Source organism: Dendropsophus ebraccatus, chromosome 1 (assembly GCF_027789765.1).
Source record: "Dendropsophus ebraccatus isolate aDenEbr1 chromosome 1, aDenEbr1.pat, whole genome shotgun sequence".
Lineage (NCBI taxonomy): Eukaryota > Metazoa > Chordata > Amphibia > Anura > Hylidae > Dendropsophus > Dendropsophus ebraccatus.
In genome coordinates this window covers 13,470,341-13,492,892 of record NC_091454.1, presented here as the reverse complement: position 1 = coordinate 13,492,892, position 22,552 = coordinate 13,470,341, and the positions used below count along the sequence as shown (strand labels likewise).

The 22,552-nt window shown below is 40.8% G+C and overlaps 1 protein-coding gene across 1 annotated transcript; it reads right to left on the bottom strand.

The window, feature by feature from the left end:
* Nucleotides 1-725: 725 nt before the first annotated feature.
* Nucleotides 726-21,451, bottom strand: RESF1 (retroelement silencing factor 1). Its single transcript, XM_069967742.1, has 4 exons — nt 21,303-21,451; nt 2,866-7,889; nt 1,826-1,906; nt 726-1,352 (listed from the first exon to the last, which is right to left on the bottom strand). Exons 2-4 carry the CDS (start codon nt 7,874-7,876, stop codon nt 1,204-1,206), a joined length of 5,241 nt encoding a protein of 1,746 aa, XP_069823843.1. The 5' UTR covers nt 7,877-7,889; nt 21,303-21,451; the 3' UTR covers nt 726-1,203.
* Between the last annotated feature and the right edge of the window lie 1,101 nt (nt 21,452-22,552).

The following is a 22,552-nucleotide window of genomic DNA, read 5'->3' as shown; positions in this document are numbered from 1 at the left end:
GGGGGCACAGAGGGGTCTCTGTTACTGTGTTTGTATAGAGATGAGGATGATGCCGCAGCACAGAGGAGCCTAATATGTCTGTCTGGCAGATTCTGCAGAGCCGAGGAGTCACCAGAAGTCTCCATGATGGTCTAAACCAGAAGAAAAGGAAAAAATTCCTGCAAAAAACATAACCTGCAATTCATGCAGAGAAGACACCCCCTGTGCATCTTGTGTTAAGTATCGTCTTAGGTTAATGTATTATTTTTTTTTGTTATATGTGGTATTACAGTTTGTCTCTATTCACATCAATGGAACTGGGTTGTAATACCACACACACACACACAACCTGAGGACTAGGATGGAGCTGTTTATGAAAGAAAGTAGCCATGTCTTTATGAATTTCGGATAACTCCTTTAATAGGGTTAGCTAAAATTGGAAAAGAACAGCTACTTTGTTGCAGAAACAGCACAGCCGCGGGACAGCAGCATCTCTCTCTCTATCTCTAGCTCTATAAAATCACGGGTGGCACGCCAGAAGATGTTTTCGCACAGGGCGCCATCTGGTCCTGGTTTTACAGTAAATTAATTATGCTTTTGAAGTGTTATCTTTTTTTGTAAAAAACATTTTTTTCCCTTAATCTTTGTGAACAGAGCTCACTTTTTCAAATGGACTCAGACTGCACAGGATTATTAAGATCCTTCTATCTCAACACGATATAGTAAAAAACTGCTCAATGCAAATCTTAAAAAAAAATAATATTTAATCAAAGTACTGAAAAAACAAAAATAAAACTACAAAAACTGTCCTTGGGACATGTAACAAAAACCCATAGTGCAAAGTTGCAAGGAACTGTACAAAAAAAAGAAAACATAACAAATCACTAGTAGAAAATCTTGTTCCACTGTATATTGAAAAAACAAACACTTTACAATCTTTACAGTAATAGCAGCAACAAAATCAGCACCACTGGTCAATGCTCAGAAACAACAATTTTGCAAGTCACAACTGTTGTGAAGCCCATGTACAAAAAAAAAAAAAAAAAGTTTGACAGAGGGTATAAAACACAAACAAAAAAAAAAATCCCATTTCACTGAGAACAAAAAAATTTAATTTAGCATCCACCAAAATGTAATACTGGAAAGACCGTGCCAATCTATTTGCAGTCCACAATTTTAATCCTTCCAAACGTCCAACCGATATTGCAGGAAGGCGCGAAGGCTTTAGAGGCTGCCATCCAAGCTTTTACTTCTCTGCTCATGATACATCTTTTTAAAAGCATTGAATGTTGCTTGAGAGTCTTGAACTGGCCTTGAAGAACTTTTCTGAGATGACTTTGAAGAAGGGGCCGATTGAGATGGACTGTGACGGCCTGTGTAAAAAAAGGCAAGAAAGATTAAGAAAACTAAAATATTGATGACTACATTACCACATTAGGTATTATTATGTCACACGCTGTGATTAAGGCTATCACATCAGAAGATTTTTAGTTGTGGATGTGTATTCGTTGTCACCTTAACAAAATTTTTCAAAGTTAAAAATTTTGTAAAAACCCGCATAAAAGCCCAAAGACAAAGCCAACTATAAATTACTTATGCTTTTTCAAAACCCGAAACTGCTACAAGAGTCTACAAGTCGCCAATCCTCACTACTGTAGTAGAAAGTTATATGCCAACCACTATGCATGAAGACTACTGGACAAATGTCCTATGGATGATATCTACATGTGGGAGTGGACCACCACAGAATTATCAGCTATCCTACAAGACACCAGTGGAAATTGTGTGTGTGCGTGCATGCTAGTTTGTCATGAACATTGGTTGATTTACATGATTTGCACCTCACCTTGATCTTCAGAGTTACTATCCATCCAGATCTTCTTACCAGGACCACCACTGCACCATGCTTCTTTTTTGCTTTTAATACCTAGAGTGGAAAAAAAAAATTACAATTTATTTTGGGATCTTCAATACATGTATATTTTAAAACAATTCTGAAATCTGTCTCCACCCCTAGCACTAATCCTAAAAATAAACGGTGGCCATACACTTTCAATAATTGTCAGCAAAATGTCCTCTGCCATTCTACGATTAGCACACCTGAATGTTCCTATGTTCTCTGTAGATGGAAGTAGTAGGCCACAGCCAGACAGCGCAGGGGATGGCTTCTCTCTGAGAACAGAGGGAAATTTCAGCATGCCCAACCCCTTTCTCCACCGACAACTGTCTCAAAACACCTCCATATACTTTAATGGGTGAGAAACCTTCGGCCCTCCAGCTTTTGCGATACTACAATTCCAATCATGATGGAAATTGTAGTTTTGCAACAACTGGAGGACCAAAGGTTCCCATCCCTAGTTTAAATTGCCGGCTAAACCCTCTTCAAAAGGTCACAGTATGCCTGGAAAAGTTTTCATTAACTTCCTCTAAGTATCCATACAACTTGTACACTGCTTTCAAAGCTAGTCAAGCAAGAGAAGATCAGGCACAGAGTTCACCTGCTACCACCCATTCAATTTAGCAATCATTAGGGGTTCTCAGTACAGGTAAAACTTTGTGGGTTTTACAGATACCCTTTAAACCTATGAATTTTTGATTATGGGCCCTTGCACACCAAGGAAAATCGTGCAGATAACTTGCAGCGGAGTTAGTGTGCACTCCCGTTTGACTCTCCGCCCGTCCCATGGACTCCAGTCTATGCTCAGGTGGATTCAGTCGTCCGTCCAAAGAACTGACATGTCACTTCTTAGGGCAAACAATAGAATCCACCTGACCATAGAATGGAGCCTATGGGACAGGCGGAACTTCAAGAGGAGCGGAGTCAAGAGACGGAATCCACGTGATTTCCTTAGTGTCCAAGGGCCCTTATAGTCCAAAACCACTTACCTTCTACTAAATGCTTTTCTTTTACTAAATGCTTTTCTTTAACAACCTTCGACTCTCCTCTTCTTTCTTGCGTTGTTGGGCTTCGGGGATCAAATTGTGGATATAGCTTGAACTCCAGCATTTTGGGGGTCTCCTTGTTCTTGGTCTCATGCTTTGACTGCTTACTATGCACAGATCTATCAAGTGACTTCCTCCTTTCGTAATATCCAGGCTTTTCAGGAGAGCATCTAATTTGAAGTTTGGTTAAATTTATGCCTTCGCATGATGCCCTTCTTGCACTATCAGTAACAAGTGACAGGTAAATTTTATCTTTACCAGAAGTGCTTTTTTGATCAGAGCCTTTATTGGCCAAAAATCCTTTTCCGTGACTACTTGATGAACCTCTGTGTTTTTTGTGCACAGTGTCATATGCTCCACCGCTTTTTGGCTGGCCCTTTTGGGTTTGATTATTTAATATCAGTTTAGTCAATAAACTATGTTTATCAGCAATTTTAGGTCTTACATCAGTTGGCTCATCTCTTTGATCCACCTTGGGCGACGATCTTTTGTTGCAAAGCTCTCTCTTTCTCTCCAGGTATTCTTGCACAGTGGGAACTTTCCTTACCTTGTCAAAATGGCTCTCAGGCCGACTTTTACCCCTTCCTCTGCGCTTCTCCTGAGGAGGAGCCTGGCTCTGCAACTGTGACCTGTCTGAGCTACTGGAGGCCTTTAGTTTGTTTGTACCCCTTTCGGGGTGCTGAGCTGTACTAGCAGAGGGTTTACGTTTCTCATTGACTTTACTTTCAACTATACGTTCCATGTTATGGGTCTTTGGCGATTCACCCTTTTCTGCATTTTTGTAAATTTTTTGGACATTTTTGGCACCACCTTCTTCAGCATGTGACATCTTCTTTTCTTTATATTTCCTCTTCATTTTTAACAAATGCTTGTTTTTCAGAAAGTCAGTTTTGACAATGAGTTTATCCAACTTTGGGGGATCATCATCTTTTGGCTTAGAACCTGAAAAAGGATCTTTACTTTTCTTACCATTGGAATCGCCCAAGTGACTTTTTGACCGGTGAGCCTTTTCATTGGTCACGGTGTAATAGGTTATCAATTCTTTCTGAGACTGATCTTCGATATACTTTTCTGGTAATTCCATCTGGTCTGGTAAATCCATCTTTGCTTGGACAACTTCTTGTTGACTGTAATTCTCGATATGCTGATTAATTTCACTTTCACTTTCTAAAGGATCCTCTATCGGTTCAAGCTTTGGACGTTTAAGGACAGGTGGTAGGATTTCAGTATTTGTTTTCTCCTCTAATTTGACTTTACAAGGATCTGGAATAAGAGGTTTGAAGTAATCCGTCAAGGGTTCGAGGCTCGCTCTTAAAGGACTATGGACATCTGCTGGAGGTTCAGTCGTAATCATTGCAGCAGGTTGGGAAAAGCTGTTAGCCAAATCCTTAGCTTCGCTCAAGTCTGTCAACTTGCAATTGCATTTTGGTGCATTTCCATTTGTGTGGGTTAACCAGCTGAACAAGCAACAGAACAGTTCCTTATCTGGGACTAATTTAGTCTCCTTACTGTCAGAAGTCTCATTTATGGCACTTACTGAGTCATCCACAACAGGTGCTTCAGACTCTTTCCCAAAACACTCAACCAAAGGTTCTTCGTTTTGGACCATGGGCTTAGTGGAATCCTCGGGAAAAAGCTTGTTCATTTGATCCGAATCCAGTAATGTAATATGTATATTACCATCTGGACTATCACAAATGTCAAAACAATCCTCCTCAAGTTGTGTCTCCTCATCCGTAGGCAGTTCAGGGGTACGCACCCTCTCAGCCACACATTGTTGGGAGTTCTCGATCCTCGAAGACTCTATTTCCATGGTTGATGTGTCCATTGCATACTCGAGCTTCATACCCTGAACAGGCTCACTCTCAGCGTCACATGAAAAGGGCAATGCTGTTTTTGGCACTTCAGTTGTTTCTCTAAAATTCCCTACAGAGGCTTCAGTACTTTTTTCAGATATGTAATTTTTTATTCCAAAGGGAAACTCTGTTAGAAGCTCAGACAGCTGATCGGACACAGTGTTAGGTTCTAAATCAAATACATCAGAAGGCGGCAACGTACTTTCGGGGAGAGTTTGAAGGCAAACATTTGCTCCATCTTCAATGTTAACATGAGGTTCAATCTCTTCTTCAGGTTCTGATTTTACAGCTGTCAACTGGATAGTAGGTGAGAAACTACTTGTCTGCGAGGCATCGCACGTATTGATTTCCCCCTGAGAAAGCTGCAGCGTATGCTCTTCATTCAGATCAGTTTTTGGCAGTGGTGAAGTTCCATCAAACATCATTGCTATAGAGGAGTCATAGTTAGAGTTGCCTTCCACTAAAGTACATATCCCAGAGATTTGGAAGCCATCATCCCCAAAATTATCAGTAGTGGTCTGGTCCATATTACAATTAGACGACACCTCAACATTATATGGCGTTCTAGCGTCTAAGTTTTCTGTGCTTTCCATCATGGCAGTGGCATCTACAGGCGGTAATTTATCAAAGCAGTCATTGTCTTTAAATCCATTCATACCACCGTTTGCCAAGTCTTCACCTTTAGGATGCTGGCTTATCTCATTTACAAAAGCCTTAATCTGTACCAGTGGAGAGACTATTGCAATCTGAGGCTCAACACCCTTTGGTGCAATGGAGCCAGAATGCTCAGATTTTTGTGTCATTGTGACAGCAGTGGCCTCATTTATAGATTTGGAGACCATGTCCTCTAATATATTAATAGTATTAAGACTATTATCAACCATTGGTTGCTTTGGTTCCAAATGTTCGGTCGAAGCGGAGCACTGAGGAACAGATTTCCAGAGAGGCAAAGAAGCTTTGATGGCTTCTCTTGAACTAAATGTTAAGGGTTTGTTACTATAAAAGTTAGTGTTTGTTGCATGAACAGGATTACAACTTTCAGATGTTGGGGGTGTTTGGGAAAGGCTTTGGACAGAAGTTATACCAAGTCCATCTTGTGACAGATTCAAGTTGCCGAATGTGTCACCGGAAAGGTAAGCGTTACTGGCCTGCATAGATCCCAATGAGGTTTGAGGATTCTGGTCTCTTAAGGTCACAGAACCTACAGCCTGACCAGAAGAATTTGCATTACTTCCAAGACTCATCTGACTAGCATAATTTCTCTGATTTAGTAAGTCACCATTATTAGTTTGGTATACATGACTGCTCGATTGTGACACGTTCTGGACATTTAAAGAATTATTATACAAAGTGGGGGTCTGTGCTCCATGTGTATTTGACGGAGGTCTGCTTTGGACAGAAGAGTTTGTTGAAGCTTCATTACCATTTATAAGGCCACTTAAGGAAGTTAAATTATCCGGGAGGCTAGAAATTAGTGGAGGTTTTAAAGTACTAGAATTATCCTGGGGGGAGCTGAGCAATTTCTGCCTCAAAAGGTTATTCTCCCGATTGAGCAATAAATATTTTAATTTGACATTTCGATACACTTTTAACAATTGAAGGACGTTAGCTCTTTGGTCCTGTTGTATATTAGCTGGGGGTGGCGCAGTCACAGAAGGCTGATCCTGAGGAGATGTATAGGACTGTACCGGCTGTTGAACATTCTGTGCACTTAAGTTTTCGGGTGGATGCGCAAGTCTCTGGTTTATGGGAACATTGTAAACATTAGATGCATTTTTGTTGCGCTGAGGATATGGCGGTGGTTGTCCAGTAGCTGAAGGCAAAACGTTTGAAGAATTGTTGGCAAATCCACTATGTAAATTTGGCATCATTTGTTTTTGAGGACTTTGAATGTAGTTATTTATGTCCCGTTGTGGTTGTAGTGTATTTGCCTGGAAGTTGGCCCCTATCTGAGTTTGAATATTTTGTCCATTTTGATGATTGGAGGATGAAACCGGAACATTTTTGTCATTTAAAGCTTTGTAGGATGTGGCATACGGACCAGAGTTTCCATTTGGGACGGAATATGCAGTTTGAGCGTTTGGTTGTGGCATTGGCTGGTAACTTTGCTGAGCATTTTGACTGTATCTTCTGGAAGATTTCGCCATCTGTTGATATGCCTTTCTGTGCGAATATCCACTACTTTGTGTGGCTGGCGGCACCTGCTGAACATCAATGTTATTGTATCCAACTGCACCATAGCACTGGACTGGCTGAGCAATGGACACTTGCTGAGATTGCTGCGTAGGCTGAGCCTGCTGTTGGACAATTGGCATTGGCTGAGGTTGCTGAAGGTGTTGAGCCTGCTGTTGGACAATGGACATTGGCTGTGGCTGCTGCATAGGTTGAGCCTGCTGTTGGACAATGGACATTGGCTGTGGCTGCTGCATGGGTTGAGCCTGCTGTTGGACAATGGACATTGGCTGAGGCTGCTGCATGGGTTGAGTCTGTTGGTGAACAATTTGCATTGACTGCAGCTGTTGTATCGGCTGGACAATTGTCATTGGCTGCACATGCTGTTGGACGATGGTCATTTGTTGAGGCTGCTGCTGGACGATGGTCAATTGCTGAGGCTGCTTCACTGACTGAACCTGCTGCTGGGCAATAGACACCAGCCGAGGCTGCTGAAAGTTATGTAAAACAGAGTTTTGAAAAATTTGCATTTGATAATTTGATACTGCAGGGTTCTGAATATTACGATTACTCTGCTGGTTTGTGGCAGTGGTTGTCTTTTGCAGTGGACTGAATGAGTGTTTATACTGCCCTGGTGAAACTTGTGCGGCCTCCTGGACTGGTTGTTTTGATAAAGCAGACAGCTGAATATTTGCAATCTCTTCTAGAGAGCTAGCACCCAGTAGACTCTTCAGCAGACGATTATTGCCACTCATGGTAACACACGTCTGGGCCGGGCTGCAGGAGTTTGGTGGTACAAATGCCTTTTGGTTTGTCATGCTGGGAACTGTGGATGAGGTAGACTGTGGTAAATACTGCTGGTTGTTTGGATAGGCAACAGCCCCATTTGCATTCCTTCTACTCCAATCCATTTTGCTGATGCTCATCTGCTCTTGTAACCTAAAAAAAAAAATTAAAAAAAAATTACATGCTTTTTATATAAATCATCAAGCTCTAACTTTCTGCTCTTCATTTGAGCCATCAGAACTTTACATGTGATACAACCAACACATATGTCGCATTATTATACTGACTTTGGGTCATGAGATCCATGCACTCACGGGTGTAATACAGATGCAAAACCACATCCCTAATACACCTGTGTGAAACTATGTCTGGACCTCCAGATAGGGTGCCTTTACACAGATTTATCTGACAAATTGTTGATGCCAAAGCCAGGAACAGCCTATAAACAGAGAACAGGTCATAAAGGAGAGACTGAGATCTCTCCTAGTTTCAAATCCATTCCTGGCTTTGGCTTATAAAAACAAATCTGTCAGATAAATCTGTGTATGTAAATGTACCCTTACGGTTCTGAGGGATGGCCAAGCACCTGCGGTCATTCTAGTTAGTCCAAGCACTATATGGTTTCTATGCAAAAAGTTGCAGCACTTCTCAATAATTCTAGATAACTAGTTAATATACCCCATACTCCCAGGTTGGTTAGGGTATACCATTAGCACATCTTGCAGTATAAGTAGTATCTCAAAAAACTGCTTTAAAAAAAAAAAAAAATTACTATTGACTTGAATGGTCTGGCTCATCTAATGCAGAGTTTCTTATCTCTATTCCTTAAGGACAGGTGATGTTTTGAGGATTCCCTTAGTATTTAATCGGAGATAATTATAGTCAATGCATCAGGTATTGTCACAGGTGTTCTTTGTATGGAATAGCCGCTAATAGTCTAATGCAAGGACAAGCCGGGTCCTCCAAAACGCTAGTCCCCTTTTTGAAGCCACTATATAGTTCTATAAGTCCCATTATTCCCCTAACAATTTGGTAGCTTCAGAATCGTAAATACAAGCAGCATTTGGGAAACACCAATCCTTACAGTATCAGGTTACATGAACGCTGCCTAAACCATCAGGGGAGATGGGATATAATTTGTTTTTCATCCATATCAACCTTTGTTTCGCCTCCTGAGCATTCCCTTCAGTCAGGCAAAACATCGGCACCTATCATTAGCGCCAAACTACGAGGATAGGTCAGGTTTTGATGGATAGAACGTATTGGATTACAAAGAAAAAAATCCAATCCATGGGGATTTCAATACACCATAATAAAGGTTTATTAAAAGGGACGGTCTAAATAAGATTCCTAAGTAGCTACGAACTCCAGGTGCACAGTGCTTGTGGTTTATATGCTCTTTGGTAATCCAGTCCAAAATACGTAGAACTTCACTCCTGAACGTTCTTTATGATCTCAATAATTACACTACAACAACACGCAAAACAAAAATGGAAGCAGTACTGAACACAAGTAGAGATGAGCGAATTTCGAGTATATCCATGTTTTCCAGGACTCCCGAGGAAGACAACCAACTTTTCCAAACGCGGGGAATTTAATGCAGAGTTTTGGGTTCAGAGAAGTTGCCAAACCCGGACTTAAACTTAAAAGTTTGTTCATCTCTAAACAAAAGTAAACCAACAAAAACAATACTAAAAAGTAACAGCAACAGAAGTTTAGGTAATAATGGCAATACACCAATGTTATTCAGCTGACTTACACAACCCATATCTCATGGGATGGTCTTGAGCATGCAACTTTCTTTAGTACACAGGACAGACTCACCAACTAGTGTCTATAGTGTATTTCATAGAGATCTCTATGCATTATCCTATTATTGGTTAGTTACTAAATAATAGCTTTAATGCGTGACTTATATTACATAAGCAATTCTTATCAATGCCTTCACTTTATACCATCTAAATCAGCATTGGTCTCTCTGTTGATAACACGACAATGGGACTAGGCTGGACTATAGAACTGATAAATAACGAAAGCTTTTTCCAGAAATGGCTATTCACGATTATCCTGGGAATACAACTTCTGAATGTCAATGCAATAAGGTGACAAGTTGGGGGTCAATGTCTCACAAGATAAAGCCAAGCCATCTCAAAAAAGCAGAAGATTAAGCTTGCCTTGGCTGTGATATATACAAATACAACACTATATACATTCATAAAAACATTACGATAGATGACTTCTTGGAAAAACACCATACTGGTCTAACCCCTTTAAAATGAGAAAACATCTGTTCTTGTAGATCACTTGAAGGGGAGGAAGAATATATATAAGTTGTGTGTAGTCAGCTGTCTATATATGTCAGTCAGGCTTTTCCTTCCTTCCAAATTTAGATGCCACATGTTAACTCTTGCAACCAATTTTCACATGTTCCTATGTTAAATGTTGTAAAATGTACAAACCCTTTAAGCAAAAGATATTTATCTTATGTTTAGGTTTCACTACACTCTAGTGGCCGAAAAATGGAAAAGCAAATGGAGTGAGCCTTTTGTACCTAAGCTAGTGCATGTCCGAGGCTCAATGGAGTAAAACTGGCTCAGAAAGGAGGTTACTAGCAGATTCTTATATAAAAAAAGTCATTGCACATTGAACACACAAACCAACATCTCCTGGGTGTTGTGGTTAGGACGAGTGCAAAACCTCCGGAAATGTTAATCTGTGTTTATTATGTAGCCAAAAAGGACGGGTCTAAATAGTGTTATGCAAAATCTCATAGCTCGGGGCCATGCTATAATTCAATCCTGCAGACTTTACTGGTGAAACTCCCAGTGTTCTTGGCCATGACAGGGCTTTCACATACACAAGTCTCTGGAATGTGCTCAGCTCCCCCACACTGAACCTCTCAAGGTTTCCTGTGCTTATCAGCTAAACATATGAGAAGGTTTTGGGTGGAGATGAAAATGCCATCCCCAGATATGAAGGGGGTGAAGAAAAAAAAAAAAAAAAGCTTTACAATTCGTGCACACTCATCTTTCACGGAAAAAAAATATGTCGGAACACAGTTTCACATGAACAACAAAAATATTCTTAAATTTTGAATACAGGCCTTGGAGTTTATCAACAATTATAGGGCTTATCTGGGCAAGAAATTATCCAGATCAATCACTGATCTCTGCCTGAACTTCAGTGAATGGGGTTGGAAGCAGTTGTGTAGCAGTAGCGATGTTGAACTGCTGCTGAGCTCCTATTCAAATGAATGGTAACCAGGTCCGGTCTCTACACACTGAATAGAGACCATTTCTTCCGGCCCAATTCACCAGGCACCAATTAGTGACTGATCAATCTGTTTCGTCCTGTTAGGGTGGTCTTCAATGGGACCAATTGAGTACACTGGATGGTATTCAAATCAGATAGAGCAGCCCGGACCATGGACCGATGCATTCAGCACAAAAACTAAGTGAACCTGACCAGAAGCATTATTTATTGAGTAAACCCATCACAGTGGGCATACATACATGAATAAGAATTTTTGCAGGAATTCGTCAATATCTTCACTATATTGTAGGTAGAGTTATCTGGAGCGTGATAGTTCAAAGTCTATAATTAAATTTCCTCATTTATTTCATCATCAGTCGAAACATTGATTAAGCTAGTGTTGATCAGGTCGTCCTGACATGATCCGGACTTAAATCAGAACATCACATTTAACCCCCTTTAAAGCACAAACAGTATTTTGGTCAAACTGTCATGAAGTCTCATCCTAGAAGACAGCATGGAAACAAAAAGTATTGCCCTTCAGGGTCCAAAGTGCTCAACTGAAGGGTCTCAAAAAGATTTGGTAACTCCAGTATCCAAGTCAAGACAGTGGAATAATATTTGTAGAAATTTCAAGAAACTGTTCCACATCGAGCCACTAAAGCCCCTATTACACAGGGCGACAGAGGAGCAAACGAGGAGGGGCTGCCCAGGTGATCGCTAGGTCGTCCAGGCAGCCCATAGCAGCAGTCTGCTGCTGCCGCTTCTATTCCATGCTGCGATGGCAGCAGATCGTTGCTATATTGGTCGTTTGTCTTTCAACACGTTTAAGGACAAACGACACAACGATCAGCCGACATTGTTCACGTCGGCTGATCGTTGCCTTCTATTACACAAGACATTTATCGGCCGATAATTGCTTAGTGTAATAGGGCCTTATCCTATTAAAGTATAGCCAAATAGATACTGGTATGGTAAAAAGGGGGTTCTCTTTATCCTCTAGTTTAACCCCTTAAGGTCAAAGCCTATTTTCGTTTTTTGCGCTTTTGCTTATTCCATTTTAAGTTTAAAAGTCCATAGCGCTTGCATTTTTTCACCTAGAGACGTATATGAGCGCTTATTTTTTGCGAAACCAATTGTACTTTGCAATGACAGGCATTATTTTTCCATAACATATGCTGCGAAACCGGAAAAAAATAATTTGCGCTGTCAAATTGAAAAAAAAATGAATTTGTTTTGATTTCGGGGAGTTTTGCATTTACGCAGTCCGTCCTATGGTAAAACTGACTTGTTATGCATGTTCCTCAAGTCGTTACGATTACTATGATATATAACATGTATAACTTATATTGTATCTGATGGCCTGTAAAAAATTCAAACCATTGTCAACAAATATATGTTCCTTAAAATCGCTGTGTGAGGTGTCAGTTTTTGCGCCATGATGCGTTCTTTCTATCGGTACCTTGATTGCGCATATACGACTTTTTGATCGTTTTTTATTACATTTTTTCTGGATTTGATGCGACCAAAAATGCGCAATTTCGCACTTTGGATTTTTTTTGCGCTGACGCCATTTACCGTGCGAGATCAGGAATGTGATTAATAGTTTGGTCGAATACGCGCGCGGCGATACTAAATGTTTATTTATTTATTAATTTATATTTATAAAATGGGAAAAGGGGGGTGATTTGGACTTTTATTAGGGGAGGGGATTTTTTATTAATAAAAACACTTTTTTCCTTTTTTTTTTTACTGTTAACTAGAAGCCCCCCTGGGGGACTTGTATAGAGACAGCACTGATCTCTCATAGAGATCAATGCTGTGTATATACACAGCAAAGATCGATTAGATCGGTCATAGATTACTATGGCCTGCTGCAGGCCATAGCAATCTATTGCCGAGCCGGGATCAGCGTCATTCCGACGCTGAGGCCCGGCACGGGCAGAAGAACGGATCTCCCCCCCGCGATCGCATCGCGGGGGGGCGGAGATCCGTCCCACTAGACACCAGGGACATGCGGCGCAGTGCCTCTAAGTGCAGCTGTCAGGTTTGACAGCTGCACTTAGAGGCTTAATTAGCCGGCGCGGCAACGGGACCCGCGCCGGCACGTGTCAGCCGGGATCAGCGCCGTTCAGAGCGCGGTCCCGGCGGGACCCCGCTCTGAACACCCCGAGCGGCACCATGACGTATCAGATACGCCATGGGTCGCTAAGGGGTTAAACATCTTTAATTCTTTCCTGAAAGTGTGCTGGGAAACATTTACAAAGCCAAAAGTAGCTCATCTTTCCTGGAGGTATACAAGAATGTCTTCTCCTAAATTTCACTCAACAGCCCAACTACATAAGGTCGTAATTATTCTACTAAAATCATCCTCTAGAGCCCATTCTGTATTTCTGCACTGTATGTATTTTGCCTTGTCGAATATCTGTGATAAGTAGTTTCCCCATTCTGTTCCACCATTTTAATCCCAGTCTTCCAGTATTTCTCTAATACAGGCGGACATCCCCAAAACATGTTTCTAGAATAAGATTATACCATTTTAGATTTTCGGGTTTTCTATGGAAAACCTAATTATTGACGTTATTTTGTCGCCAGTACTAGACATCAGGCAGTTCCGTAGACATTGCTTTTGTTGCACAATATTCCTGCCCCTATTCACTTGCCCTGAAAGACCAACCTCTCCTACAGGTAGGATGTGCCAATCCCAAGCAGATTTAGAAATTGGGTAACCCCCGTCACCAAACAGAGCTCAAATGCTTTAATGTCCCCAAAACAGGATTTCCAAGCCTGGCTTGTCTATATTATTCCCCTTGTTTGTTAAGCTTTACTTCTGCCAACTTTCTCCCAGCAGGGGTTCTTTGAAGACTGCTTTGAAGACCAAGACAAGGCAGCAGTCTTTGTTCCTAAACTCCACCTCTCACCTGAGTTGGGAAGGGTAAAGGGGGGGGGGGGGTGTTTAAAGTCTGACAGATTAATGTATGTCCAGAAAAATGTTCAATGTCTTCTCAACTATTATGCCAACAGCCAATATAGAGAATAGGACAGCAATATTAAGTACTTTATGTCCATAGTTGAGCCTTGTAGGCACATTTTAAAAGGGAGAGGGGCAGGATCTTTTTTTTTTTTTTTTTAAATCGGTCACATCTGAGTGATCAGTAGAACGAGCAGGGGAGGGAACCCCACTGTCACACGCTCTGTCTATGAGACAGCTCCCTAAGTTTGCATTGAAGCATCCATCCAAGTCAGGTGACACAGGGCAAGGAATGATCACGCCTAGTGTGTACTTCTCCCCGCTAGTTCTGAGTGGTTTTAGCCTGAATAATCCTGATCAATCAAAACTTTTGATATTTGTTTGATACAAAAAAAATTTTCTTCTTCAAGGACTAAGTTAATGTGTCTGTAAAATGTCTCACTTTGAGAACTGGGGAGTTCGGTGCACAAGCCCAATAAATAGAATGGCGCATGAAACTCACCAGGGCATGGGATGTGTCCACTGTAACTAACGGCGTGAGCTTTGTTTGCATGCAGAAGGTTCAACCTCAGCACAATGACAGGTAAATCTCCAACCATTCCCCGACATTGTGTCCTGACCCCAAAAATTCCATCAGTGAAGAGAGATAAGGCCTGTTGAATTTTGTTCTCCCTAGAAAAAAAAAGTCACCAGGAGTCTGGCCACAGCTTCTTTCCACCAAAAATACATTAAGGCTACGTGCACATGGAGCTAAAGTGGCGGTATTCCATGGCGAATGCCGCCAGCCTCCCTGTCATAATTAGTCTACATAAGCCAAACCAAGCATGGGGAATTCGTAAGGAATGGCTGCCAACTGAATGAACATTTGGCCTGTAGTCCTTGAACCTTTGGCTTTGTGCCAACAGTGGAATGTTAAACTCTTCTTATTGTGCAATAGCTCTGGCTTAAACACGTGTAGTGTTTACATTTGAGTGGTAAGGAGGACCTGATAGTAGGTTATAGCCAGTTTTATATTGTGCGGTGGGTTCCAAGCATTCTGGAGATTTTCCACTAGCCTTAACCCCACGGTAGGAAGACACCAATAAAAGCCAAGCTCCCCTAAAGTCCACCCTCCCTACCTGGATTATAAAGCACAGTGAATATTCTTATTTGCACCTATTCTTTACCTCTCATAATTGATTTATTGTTATGCTCTACACATATTATAAGCTGGAGTTCTTTTCGCAAGGTAGACCAACACGTCTACGTCCGGGAACAATACACACATACACGGTGTACAGTGCATAATTCTGGGACTACTTCCAGTTCTTTATTTATATATCAGGCTAAACAAAACCCATCAAAAATTATGGTGTGAAGGCTACACAATTTCTTAGTAATTCTCCCCAATTCTTAGAAACCAGAACATTGTGAATGTTGCGAAATCACATCTGGGTTGGCTCAAAAAACCACAACTCTTCCAACTTTGCTCCCAAACTATTACTCCTACATTCTTATATTAACCACAGATAGTCACAGTCTGAGCAAATTCTAACCACATAAAAGTAAAATATTCATACAATGTGAACACAAAATTTAACCCTTAAGCATTTCGCCATTGACAAAATCAAAGTCAGGTATGTCCTACAACCAACCTACACTACAACTGACTAGCATTACATTTAAACTGCATTGTATAGCTTTTAAATATTAGTGATGGTTGGAAAAAAATTTGCTCTCCACTTTTTGTATTTTGTTACCCATTACACTTTCCATGGGGAAACTGTTTTCCTAACATCAGTCACATCTAGCTTTGCTCATAAGTCCAAGATCATAATAATTGTGTCATGACTGCCTCGGGAACCAACGGCAGTGAGCTTCAAATCTCGGACCAACACAAGGTTATCCAAGGATGAACCCAACCATTGGTGCTATGGAAGTTTCTATTGGTGTTCTACAGCAACTTCTTTATTGATGTATACCTATTCATACACCTACACGTAGCATGCTGTGTCCAATTTTAGTAGAGTTCTCCTTTAAAAGGACAATGCTCAAACTAGAAAGTTTACTAGCCCCAAATCACTCACCAATAGTTTATTGGCAGTTTATTATAATAACCCCATAACAAAAGCTTGTTCCATAACAACCACAGGACATTTAGAGAGATGCATCTGTTTCCGATAAAGTTTCACTTTGAATCATGAAGTATCGCCTACTCTTGAATCTTTACCAAATGTCTAGTTGGAATGAAACCCACAGCGGCTTAAGTACACAGAATACTGCTTCATCTGAACCAGTTATTGACCAGTTCTGTTATAGTCCTCAAATCAGTTTGGTTCAGCATTCTGACTTGACGGGATGACCATGTTAAAGCTACCATAGGTGTTGGCTATGAACTGCAGAATCCAGGAAGCCAATGTTCTTGCAATGGCTGACAAGCGCGCAAAGGATAACAGATCATTCCGCTGACCTCCACACATCCAGTTTTTTTCCTCCAGCTAAGCAGAAGAAATAAGCAGCTGGTAAAAAGTTCCAGGAAAAAAAAAAAAAAAAAAAAAAAGACAACCCGGGAATGGAGAGGGCGACATCTGGTAGATGTATATGGAGAATGGTAGACTATTTGAAACCTATCCAATTCACAAGAATGGTCTATGGTCATTTCAAAACTAAGAGGTCATCCACAACTGTTTGTAATAGCAATAAAGCCCAGAACTAAAACAAAGCTACCCTCTAAGCTAATAAAAAGAGTTGCTGGCTTTGGGTAGACAAACTAATTTGTAAACTCTAATTCTGTGGTGTTGACTACAATATCTGAAGGTAAACATACCAATGAAGGAAAGGGCCTGTTCAGTCTATGAAGAAGAACCGAGGGTGCGAAAGATCCCTCAAAAATTCTTCAAATATCGTCCACCTTCATGTAATGCTGGTAGTCTTACAGGAACATATGAAGTCACTTGACTTGTTCTTTTCTAAAGGAGCTTTTTGTCCTCGCATTCTCCGAAGCTTCAGTGTCCATGCCACTAGTAGGCAGATGGTCCATTTTTGATCAGAGTCAACATGAACTTTTAAGTAAACTTTTAGAAATACTTTAAGTTATAATAGTAATATACTAGCCAGATGAAACTGATTATACTCTTACATTACGAGGAAGTTCTGGCTTCTGGGAAACTCAGGATATGCCTATTTAGCCAACCTGACCTTTGTCCTCCTTTGGGTCTCCAGAGGGAAACGTTGCATAACTCCTTTATATTCTAGGACATGAGGTCACCACATGTTTTATTTTTCCTTTCTTACAGTCACAAAAAAAACAAAAAAAAACCCTCTCAATTGTATACAATCAGTTTTGTTTTCCAAAACCGGTTGAACCAGTTGGGTAACAAATCAAGATTTTATTTTTTTTGGTCTGGCACTAGGACCTCTACCAATAAAAATAAAAAATAAAAAAATAAAACACGCAATGCTAAATGTCATGCATGAAGCTTTCTAGGTGTTTTGTCTACCTCGGTCGGGTTTGCACAATCCCTTTATTTCTTTATTTAAAAGTAGCAAAGTTACGGACAAAATCCTTCTCCAGGACAGTCTGATCACGAGGCTCAAAAGGCCTCTGTCTAACACGTCACTACTTTATCTTTAACATTTTCGGAAACGAGGCGAGAGCTGCTATCGGATACTTTTTTTTTTTAAGTACATATATAGCTATGGTCCCCCACTTAGCATGTTCTACTCCGGGAGAACATGCGGTGTGTATTAATATGGCTCAGTTGACCCAAAAGGGCATTTAGGTCGTTACGCTAATGTAATGCTAAGGACAGAAATACAACCATCTATATACAAGACATTTGGCTAGACCCATGTGACAGTCCCAGCTTACAAAGTAGATCACATTACCGACCCTGCAGGGCTTATTTTGTGGACATCCTGAAGAAGGGGCAGAAGACCATTGCCAGATTCTTCCCTCCAACCGCTATAAGAACACAACAGCTTCAATATGACAGTAATGATGATCTTATAAACAACCTGACCTCCCACGTGCTTCTACTAGACTGGGAACTTGTATATGAGCCAGGAGTCTCCCGGCTATATTTCTTTAACGTTAATATATTTGTCCGTCTTGGACACAGTGAAGGGTCCCTCAATGATAAACTGACCAGGGAAAACCTGGGACATCTCCCTGCAGCGCCACCACAGGGGGAGACTAGGCATTACAACAAACTGTTGTATAATCTAGTTCATTGAAAGGACCCAAAAGGGAATTTTTTTCAACTTCTGGAAAGAACTCCAGTGACCATCTTAAATTCTAGTTCTAAGTTCTAAATTTAAACTTAGGAAAAAAAAAAACTTTAAACAAAAACTTTGCATAAATCAATACTATAAGTGAACAAAACAAATTGTAATATATATTGTAATTAACTATAAACTCTGGAAAACTGCAAAAAGACGAGGTTGACAATCAGTTCACTGAGGGATCAGGTTACCTGCTACCCAGAGAAGTTGATGTAAAGGGAAGGTAAGCACAGAGTGAGACAAAGGCAAAAATATACACAGATGCTACCTAAAGCTTCACTCAGTCTTGTATCTCACCCCAGTGCTGGATACATAGCTTAGTAGTTCTGCTCTATAATGTCCTCCATGCTGCTGAAGCTTCTAAGGTTGTACTAGAGAGACAGAACCCTCTTGTATGTTTGTGTGTAGTGCTATGGGATATGCCATACACAGGTTATATAATGGTGTAAAGTTAGAGGACCATTCAAAAAGTAATGTTCCCTGTACAAGAGTATTAGCAGGTGGGAATTCTCACTGCCAATAAACAGCCCATGTAAAAGGGTCAGCGAAATCTCTTTATTGGCTGATCCCAATACACATCTTCCTGTGTAAATGACTATGAATAGGTTCCTAGGTCTCGTAAACAATCTGTGCGTGGCCCAGCCGCGTGACCGCCAGCCTTTTAAAAACTCTGCAAACGAGGGCCGATCAGCACATGGGGCTGTGTCAGTCAAACCAAGTGTCCCCAAGATAATCCAATCCAATGACTTTACTACAGAAGTTCCTGTTCATATGAAACTAGCTGGGGAAGGAAGTACTCTCTCCGTCTCAATCATGTGCCTACTTCATCTAGGAGGAAGAGGGGGATGGGGACTTATACACAAGTTTTATTTTGTTTGCCAAGTTGTAAGCTTGTCTAATATGTCAATTGAACGCTTTAATTTTTGCGCAGGCGGGGGCAAAGCACATGATCGTCCTCACGCCTGCAGGTTCTACCGCACCGAGATAATTACCTGCATTATTTTATTAAAAATCACAACCCCTTGGGATATCAGCTTTGGGCAAAAAAAATAAAAATTAAAAAATATAATAACTGCACACCTGATTCTGTTAATTTACTTAAAATTTTCAAAAAGAAAAAAAAAATTAAAAACAAAACCCTCTCAATTTATATTTAATAGAAAAAAAATGGCTACAATTATACAACTAAAGTCTCCATGGAGCTAGAACTGTTCGTTGCCAGTCTCTTAAGGAATGCCCTCTACGTAAATCGAGAAGAGGGAACGGGCCTCAGCCGGTATCCTCGGGGAGATGTTGTGGACTAAAATATTTTCTTTCGAGAAGTAAAAACCTGATGCCTTTTAACCTTTTAAATCCAGGATCAGTTAAGGGAAAAAAAAAAAAAAAAAAAGAATATAAACTATAGAAAGCATAAATATTTAAAATTTAAAATTTGTAATCAAGTTTTTGGGTCGTTTTTTTAGTTTCTCATTTGTTTCCTTATTTTACTATTTTTTTATTCCACTGATTTATAATTTTTTTTTTTAAAGAATTTTCTTAAAGGGGACACAGAAGCTTTAACAATTAAACATTAGAGCATATCATCCAATTGTACAAGATTGCAGAATATCGGGTGAGTACAGTAAAGCAATCGAGTCGCCTTGGGGATCCCAGATTCCCTCACCTAGGTCGCTTCTCCAGGATCTTAAAAGTATCAAGAAAGTGTCTGAACTTTCAAATACCCTAGACGTACAAAGACCCAAGGTTATCAAGTACCAAGCAAACTCCACCGTCAGTCAATACAAACTATTGTAAGGAGTCACAAAAAAAAAACCAAAAAAAAAAAAAACCCACACAACTCATCCAATCCCTATGAGTTAGAGCCGCTAAGAGTGGGTTGTCCATCAGTTACACAGCTGAACAATGACCAATCACTGCCATGATCCACTGATCAACAGATTCCAGAAAGCAGCTGTGCCCATTAGCTTTATAGATGGTGTTAATTTTAAAACTCCCTTTAAACTCCTTAGGTCATCACCCTGCATATTGAACAGTTTCAAGTAATCTTATATACCCCACATATCTAACATTATCTCCATAGGCAAAAAAGAAAATTGAAAGAAAAAAAAAAAATTCAGCATAACAGGATACTCTTCATAGGTTTCAAGAGTGTCTCCCTCTCTGGAGGACTCATGCTAGACCATCTATTAGATGGGTTCCTATGAGACCTGCAATACCACACTTCTCCAGTGGCGGCCACTGCAGGACAAACCTGCTGCTAAAATCTGGAGTCAATCACTTGTGGTTTCAGCTGTCAGTCCAACAGCACAAAAAAAAAAAAAAAAAAAAAAAACATAGCCAACTTTAGAAAGTGTCAACACCTCCATAATTAGGATGTTCTGCAGCAGCTGCATAAATAAATCCAACCAATAATTGCTTTCTCAGGATGCTGCAAAAAGTGCTGTGCACCTTCTGTATTATTTTTTTTTTTTTTAACCTAGACCAAAAAATGTTTTTTCACAAGAAAAGTTGAAGAAATTGTACTGAATGGGTTACATGCACATGGACAGATGCCAAGTGACAAACCAGATAAAACCATTACAATAGAAGGGTAGTTTTCTAGATTTCCATAGACACTATAAAATAAATCTGTACATGCACTCATTTCCCAAACTTCTTAAAGAGTTATGCCTACATATAGATAGATATAGATGAATCAGAATGACCAGGATGAGCACTGATGCAGATTATAACTGTTTGACTAGTATTATAACACATCCATGCATTAGAAAGGGGTGAGCCACAGTTTCTGAGGAGGGAAAACTACAAAGAAACCAAAAACAAGGACTTAAAATATAAGTTCCATGCAATAAAAGATTGGTCCAAAAAAGTTAGAATCAAGTCTTTGTCTGTCTATAAACATCTCCCCAGAAAATGGAGCCCCTGCGCTGCACGAGAAGCCCAAAGAACGCCCACAAAGTCTCAGCGGCGCCGAACAGCGCAGGAAGTGACTACCAGGGAGCTGCATAGAACTTTGTACAAACAAAAAGTAACAAACCAACGGCTCCCCGGAAGGATCATAGAGTATATGCTGAACTTACACTAGTGCCCGGCGGTCACCGCTCTACCCACCTCCCGCAGCAAAGCATCAGCCTCCGAGCCGCCATGCACACTACTGCCCTGCACTCAGCCCCAGTTCTGCACATTGGGAGGAGGAAGGCGGCGCCCAGGCAACGAACAGCCAATCAGGAAACAGAAGGGGCGTGGCGACTGTATAGTATTCCCCGCTGATAATTCGTATGGAGTAGGCGTGGTTTAGAAGGCGAGGCCGGATGGGTGTGCTCCTTACGCGGTTGCTATGGTGCTGAGGAAACCGTCGCGGGCGCCATCTTTAAATCTGGCAGTGTGGGAAAAAGGAGTTTTATTAACTACGAAGCGCGATAATAATCCCGTACGGTGAATGGACTCGGTGAGCTCATGTATACTGTCCGGTATGACAGGATCTTAGATTTAATTGTATGATAAATTAAATGAATCGTGAGCTCCATAGATGTGTTTACATATGCTGATGCAAGAGAGACCCCTGCAGGCAAAGGGAGGAACTGCAAGACTAAAAGTTGATAGCTGTGCTGTACATTGCAAATGTAGAATTTAAAGGATTTTTTCCATCTTAAATAATATAATTATAATTGTGGGGCTCCTAAAGTTAAATATTTTTTGTAAATACATTGATATAGCAAACGTTTCTCCTTCTCCTGATATGCTGCGCTTTTCCTCCTATCGTTGACAGCTCATTGTCTAGGCTACCGACCACCACTCTGCTATAAAAGCATTGGCTGGACTCCAGATACTGTATATCACAAAAATTGTTGACTTATTGTTATCCATTGACTTGACTATATATTTGAATGGCATCATTTAATGTAATGTAAAATTCTTAAAGGAGTACTCCAGTGAATAAAATTTATTTTGTTTACATTTTATTCATAAAGTTTTATAGGTTTGTAATATAACTGTAATTAAAGCGAATGTACCATCAGGTACATTCACTTCAACATGACCCACAGATAGATCGGCACTGGCGCAGGGAAGTCGGTGCCGCGGACCATTCTTTTATCTGTGGCCAAGGCAGGAGTCCCCTGCCCCTCTATGACGCGGCTCTGTTAGAATCAATGGAGCCGCGTCATAGAGAGGCGGGGGATTCCTCCCACTGGGGCCGGCCCGGCCCCCTCCAGTGCTTCAGCCCAGACCCGGTATCCGAGGAAAGAATGGTGCCGTACACGGGAAACAGGCCGCGGTTGAAAAAATGGACCGCGGCACCGGCGCCGATCTATACGTGGGTCATGTTAAA